The sequence below is a fragment of the Oncorhynchus kisutch genome, linkage group LG11, assembly GCF_002021735.2.
Source record: "Oncorhynchus kisutch isolate 150728-3 linkage group LG11, Okis_V2, whole genome shotgun sequence".
Taxonomy (NCBI): domain Eukaryota; kingdom Metazoa; phylum Chordata; class Actinopteri; order Salmoniformes; family Salmonidae; genus Oncorhynchus; species Oncorhynchus kisutch.
Genome location: NC_034184.2, coordinates 41,364,912 through 41,371,934, shown reverse-complemented (window position 1 = coordinate 41,371,934; position 7,023 = coordinate 41,364,912). Strand labels below are relative to the sequence as shown.

The 7,023-nt window shown below is 40.3% G+C and overlaps 1 protein-coding gene across 1 annotated transcript; it reads right to left on the bottom strand.

Annotated features, from left to right (window-relative positions):
- Window positions 1-2,702: 2,702 nt before the first annotated feature.
- On the bottom strand, window positions 2,703-4,734 carry LOC109899088 (transcription factor LBX1-like). Its single transcript, XM_020494142.2, has 2 exons — window positions 4,419-4,734; window positions 2,703-3,762 (listed from the first exon to the last, which is right to left on the bottom strand). Exons 1-2 carry the CDS (start codon window positions 4,732-4,734, stop codon window positions 3,278-3,280), a joined length of 801 nt encoding a protein of 266 aa, XP_020349731.1. The 3' UTR covers window positions 2,703-3,277.
- Between the last annotated feature and the right edge of the window lie 2,289 nt (window positions 4,735-7,023).

The following is a 7,023-nucleotide window of genomic DNA, read 5'->3' as shown; positions in this document are numbered from 1 at the left end:
TCACTGGAATAGCACACTTTGTACTCGTCACTGTTTGACCCTGCATTAAAGACATCCACATCAGAAACCATGCGGAAGCAATATATCTAAAGTACACTTTTTTTTTTTAAACACATGAAGCTTCTCTGTTCTAGGATATGTTCTGCGGTGAAAATTATTTCACGTCAAGTAACGTTGAAAAAAAAAAAATATCCTCGACCTAAATTTTACCCAACACAACCAATCAAAATATAAATGTTGCTGCGAGAAATGATGGGAGCAGCGGACAATATTGATAACAGTAAGAGAATCAACATTGTCCACACATGCATCCATTGGCTAATTAAGGCCTGCAATTGTTCAACGGATACTTTGGGATTTTGGCAATGAGGCCTTTTATCTACTTCCCCAGAGACAGATGAACTCATGGATACCATTTGTATATCTCTGTGTCCAATTTAAAATAAGTTAGGTTGTTTCGCAAGCCAATGCTAACTAGCGTTAGCGCAATGCCTGGAAGTCGATGAGTATCTGCTAGCATGCTAGTAGATGCCCATAGTCATAGACTTCTAGTCATTGTGCTCTACCGCTCTACTGCTCGTTAGAAACTTCCTTCAAACTGCAGGAAAAGACATAAATATGGTATCCACGAGTTCATCTGACTCTGGGGAAGTAGACAAATGGCATTGCCAAAATCCCGAAGTATCCCTTTAATTCGATGTTGTTTTTTTATAATTTGATTTTGTATTATTTAATAAAAAATAATCAGGTATTTACCTGACATAAACGTAGGACTTTCGCAGTTTAATTCAGCCTCAGGGATGGGACAAAAGTTGGCTTACCCTCTGTGTGCGAGTCATAGGTCTATAACGCAGCCTCGAGCCTATTCTGCCAGACATCTTGAGCAGCGAACATTTTTTTGGCAGGGAAGGCGGCCTGCTTTAACTTCCAAACTTTCCAACCAATACTAATAGCACTAAATGGAACAAATTAGGGAGAGTATTTATAACACAGCCCAAATAATGACAACAAGAATCATTTAATAATAACAACAATAACATAGCCTAATTATAATGACATTATCAAAATAGTGTTGCTAACAGGCCTAATAATATTATTTAATAATAATAAACTAGGTTACTAACAACAATATACACGGTAGAAATAAACTAATTATGATAATAATAAACAAATTGTAGGCTAATATTAACAAAGAAAATACTCATTTCAATACTAATACTTCCTCCTATAATTTGATTTCTACCATTACTGCTACTACTAGGCCTACTACTACTACTACAATTACTACTACTACTACTACTACTACTACTACTACTACAATTACTACTACTACTACTACAATTACTACTACTACTAATAATGATTAAAAATAATAATAATGATGATAAGTATTATTATTATTATGACGACAGCCTAATAATAATTATGTGGATTGAATGCAATGAGGTTTTCATTAAACTAGGCCTAACTGAAAACAATACATTTCTAGTAGGCAGCCTAGATAATAGTTTGTAATAAAATTGGTTGAAGAATTATCCTCGATCCTCAACTTCAAAGGCGAGTTTTCTATTAGGCCTAGTGCGTTATGTATCTATAGTAAATCTAACTCCATAATAAATTATTAACATCTTGGGTTCACATTATTAGGCTCTCAACTTCATAAAAAAAGGTCATAGACAAAGAAAATACGTAGGTAGCTAACAGAAGAACACAAAACGAAAACAAAGCTCTCTACCAATCGCACAAATGTCACCGTTTAAACATGGGACTTCCCTACTAGCATGAAAAACACCCAGGCCACAAGATGAACTGCTGGAAGATCTATCGCCCAAAAAGCCAAACGTATTATTTCTAGCTCCTCACACAAACACAAAGCACAGACCAGACCCCTCTCCAGAATGAGACTTCAATTGTGATGCATAGACTTGTTAAAGACGCGCGAGTAAAAAAAGGGTCGACAGTGATAGCTATGATGAGCCCAGATGCCCTCAGAGGAACTATGTATGCATTACAGCCTTTGTAGCAAAAAAAAGGAGGGTTTAATCAATCCATCAAATTGACTGGAATTGTGAGGAAACCTCAGAAACCATATGGCCTCCAATCGTTTGTGTCCTTTTATGTGGAATGGGACACGCTTGTCTCCGTATTGCGCGCGGCTGGAGTTCGCCCTTGCTCCATTGCCGCTGTCACACCGGGGAGCAGTACTCATTTGTCCGCCGGTTTCACGCTTCTACGCAGAGAGTGAGTGAAAAACTCACAAACAGCCTGGAGAAGCTGGCCCAGAACTCGACGTTTTTGTGCCTCCTTTATGGCCTCTCTGTGCTCCAGATTGGCGTTTCTCACATCAATTCTATTGAGGAAATGAAAACACACTTTGCCGGGTCAGAAAGCAGGTTTTCAATGTGTTCAATGTATTTTCAATGTGAAAGAAAAATGATATTTTGCCTTGAGGTGCATGTTAATTTAATATTGGACCGAAATGTGAGCAAATATTTGGAAACAATTCAAATATGTCATTATAATATAGAATGCTGATTGCAATAAGAGCTGGAATTAAACTAACAATGGTCCCAAAAGCATTTCATGCTATTTAGGCCTGTTCTTCAATAAAATGAATGGGAATAGTGAGAAACGATATGTTTTATTTTGGAATACATTACACTTCATATGTCTACATTAGGTTGTAAATGGTGTTCTGGCATTAAAAGGCACTTACAGGTATACAAACCATTATAAATATATTAAAATGTGACTGATATTGCAAGCAACCAGGTGAAATATGATTTATCTTTGATTATTATTTTAGAAAATGTATTCCCATCGTTATCAAACGTTTGACATATGTAGGCCTAGTTATAACACACACACACAGCCTAACATACAGTATGTTTTGTGTATTTCAATAGGAATGTCCCTATAATATTCAAACCATTACAGTCGTTTAAAATAAAACATGCATTCAAATAATTCATAGATTGAGTTACTAGCTAGTGTTATTAGCCCGTAGTGGTAAGACTGTCTGTGTGTGTGTGCGTGTGTGTGTGTGGACATATCATTTGTGGATAGGTTAAGTGTACATATTGCTTTTCTTTAAACTATTCCACGTTGGTTAAATGAATGGATGAATACAACAGCTGCCTGCATCTGTCGTTGCAAACGACACAGTCCATGCGATGCTGAGTGTTCTTCATAAAAGCCTCATGAGTACATGTGGTGCATTAATGGCACTTCAAACTTTCGTCGTGGTAAGAGGGAGATAGAAACAAAGGTAAAATCCTCAGTCATCCACGTCAATCTCCTCATCGTCGGAGCAGCCCTTACTGCTAGCATGGTCTGTATATGGCGATGAAGGCGAGGACAATAATAGTTTGTTAGATGTGTCATGCTCATGGTTCAATAGCGAAGGTGACTCGGCTCTGTTAGGGCCCAGCGCGCCGTTAGCTGCGCATTTCTCCAGCTCGGCTAGTTTGGCCATTTTCTCGAAAGACACTGTGCCCACGGCTTTGGCCGACTCCACGTCCGCCTTCATCTCCTCCAGGTCGCGTTTGAGTTTAGCGCGCCGGTTTTGGAACCAGGTGATGACCTGTGCATTGGTGAGGCCGAGCTGCTGTGCTATCTGGTCACGGTCAGCTGGACTCAGGTACTTCTGGTACAAGAATCGCTTCTCCAACTCGTAGATCTGGTGGTTGGTGAAGGCCGTGCGAGACTTCCGGCGCTTCTTGGGGTTATTCCGCGAACCGAATAGTGTCGTGCCGTCTCGCCCTGTGAAATGATATTTAGAGAATAAGAATATTAGCCTATAGGCATTTAGTGAATCACCAGGCATAATGTCGCTCCAAGAAACCTTACAGAAATAACCGCTAGACTAATAAAAGGCCTGTGTATGTATGTCTCATCTAAAACCACCACCACCAACAATAACAACAACAATATCGCCAATAGGCTAGGCTACGAATAGGCTAATTAATAACAGACGACAATAAAGTGATACAATAGATCTAATGAAAATAATCTTAAACTAAATATTGCATTAGTTATGAATATTATGTGGATTAGTATTTTGCATATGCTTAATATTCGTTTTTACATGGTGGAACTATTCAGCTCTAATATATTTTTGTTCACATAAAAATAACCAATTCGATACACATATGTATTTTCAAATTCCTTCACAGTTGTAAGCGTTTTGGCCTGGCTCGTTATGCAAAAACATGCATCGTGCTTTAATTAAATGTTCAAATTCTGAAAGAAATATGTCTGTGCACAGACCCACTGCAAGCACACACACACACATAGAGACCTTACATGATCTATTTCGTCAGTTGCATTTGTAGACCTTAAGCTGAATCACCCTAGGCTACACAGTCTGTACCTAATAACTGCATATGATAAACAAAGAAGTGACTGTTCAGACGTACCCTCTGCCGCTTGAAGAACACTGACTTCGAGGCCTTTGAAGGTTTTGCTGGCTAGCTCCTCCAGAGCGCAGAGTGGGGAGGTTTGGGTGAAAAAGGCACGGCTGCACAGACTGTGACCCGAAGAAGACAGCTTCTCGCTGCAGGAAAGCATGTGCGCCGTCCCGCAGCTGGAGTAACTTCTCTTCACCGAGGGCTTGTTCAGGATGTCCTCTATACTGAACGGAGTCAGGGGCTTGCTGGAGTTGGCCGGCGGCGGGAGCTGGTTCAGCGCACTGCGTCTCCGGTCCTCCATAACCGTAGGCTCTTTGGAGGTCATAGTAGCTTATCAGGTGACACTTCGGAGAGTTGTTTATGCTCTGGTTATACTTCAAAATAATTATGCCTAAATTAAAAGTTGTGGGAAATCCGATCACAGGTGCTTCTGCAACCGCATCTTGGTCGCTTTGCCGCAGGGTAGGGAGACTTTGAGTCCAGTTACAGTCCCACTTCTCCTTTCCACGGTTCCGTGACGCACGAGCCACAACATGAAACCATCCCGTGGACAGTGATGCCCAACAAAACAGTCGCAATTGGCCACGACTAACAATTGATCTCTTTCTCCCCCACTCGTTCTCCCTCTCACTTTCTCTCCCTCTCACTCTTTGGGTATATATTGGTCCTGTGCAGGATTTAGCACGAGCTGAGCAGCGGTAATTAGAGGGCATGGCCGGGGGAGGAGTCGAATTGGAATACTTAATGCTTCCAGACTTTCGTTTAAGTCAGCAATTAAAATACTTTTTTTTTTGTATAATATTTTTCGTTAGGCTAGCTTATTTGGCTACCACATAATGGACGCATGAAAAAAATATTGGCCTAGGCTCAATATGGTTCAGATTGAATTAACTTTTGTAAAATGCAGGATAATTTGCTTGCAGTTATGATATGTAAGGTAACCTATCGAGAAAAAAAAGTTTTTACTTGTTGCCTAATTTTCGATATAGGAAGTCGACATGTGCAATGGCTATGGCTGTGCGTAAACGTGTGCAGCAGCCTGCCTTTGCGTTCGTGCGTGCACGTGAGTGTAGATATGCCCTATGTTTTATAAAGGCTATTGTGCAAGCAGTATATCAGGCTGATAATACTTCCGGGCAGAGAGACATCATCACCCCCTTTAGCCGTGCAATATCCTCTGCGCTATAACTCAGGCGCAAAGGGCTAGCCTTCATAGCGCGCGGGGGAAAATATTTCACCTCCTCACTGCCTTGCTGTCATGATGTACAAATATGGATCTGTCTCATAGGTAAAGTATTTGCAGTAGGCCTATACTATTTGGAAAAATAGTGTCAGGTTCACCATCCAGTATGATTTCACATTTATACTAGGCTTAATTAAATACTTGTAAGGCTAGCCTAAAGAGTGTGCCTGAAGAGTTTGTTATAGGCCTGTAATTATAGGCTGCTAGGTTATTGTCTAGTTATCTGCTAGTTATATTGTCTGACTTGCCTAGTTAAACTGACTTGCCTATTAATAATGATAATAGTAATAATAATAATATAGGCCTAGACTATTTGTTATATTATTATATCATTTGTCCGATTTGTGAATTCAGAAATATAGCCTTGCTAATAATAGGAATTCAATAGTCCTATTTGGCTCAGTTGGTAGGGCATGGTGCTTGCAACGCCAGGGTTGTGGTGAGTTCGATTCCTGTGGCCCCCCATAAATAGCCTGCACGCATGAAAAGTTGCTTTGGAAAGAAACGTTGAGCGCAGGGCCTATGTGGTGGAAGGCATTGATGCCTTCCATCGGAAATGCATTCATTAAAATGTACATATTTGCCTACTGTAAGTATAGGCTAGACGTCATGTACCTCCACCTATCACAATTAACGCAGCGGGCCATGTTTTTTTTTTACTGTGATTAAATGCAACAGCCAAAACAGTAGATTATAGCCTATTAACCATGCATGATAAAAACAAGCAGTGAAATGTGTGTTCGTGCGATGTACTGTATATTACACTTTGTATGAGTGAATTGTCCAATAGTATGGTCAGAACGGATTAAATATTTTCAGCCACCAACAGTCAGTTGTTTCATGTCCAATCCTTGACGCCCTCGGGCAATTTACTGGACTCAAGCGCGTGACATTTCAGAGGCTGATTGCTTTCTCGCACAGATTTCTGTCCATCAACTATCTTTTCTGCACGTGACAATAGTGCTGAAGCTTGTAGACCCTATCACACTTTAAGATTTAGAATGTAGGCTATGGTAAAGATTGATTGACAAGGGTGTCTGCAATCAAAGTTTTACAATGAATAGTTGAGAATAATGACTTTATTACTCAAGTCACTTTATTTGCTGGGTTTGGAAGTGTTTTGTGTCTGTTTTATTTTGTTATTTACCCACGCGTGAGATTTGATTACACGGGCCATGTTGGATCTTTTCAGGGTTCCCCTCTCACCCGCGCGCGTGCCCTTTCCATACTCAATCATTGCGCCCACATCCGCGCGGATGAATGTGATGGATACCCTCTCAGAAATGTAGAAGCACTCACATTTTCACGTAGGTCTTGATTTCGTCATCAGGAGAAATTTCTACTCAGGCCTTTTGTCTTTGATTGGCTTTT

Excerpts from the sequence above, each read along its gene's own strand:
- LOC109899088 (XM_020494142.2), bottom strand. The coding sequence starts at position 4,734 with ATGACCTCCAAAGAGCCTACGGTTATGGAGGACCGGAGACGCAGTGCG. Across the intron at positions 3,763-4,418 it reads TGTTCTTCAAGCGGCAGAGG|GGCGAGACGGCACGACACTA; the intron begins GTACGTCTGAAC and ends ATCATTTCACAG.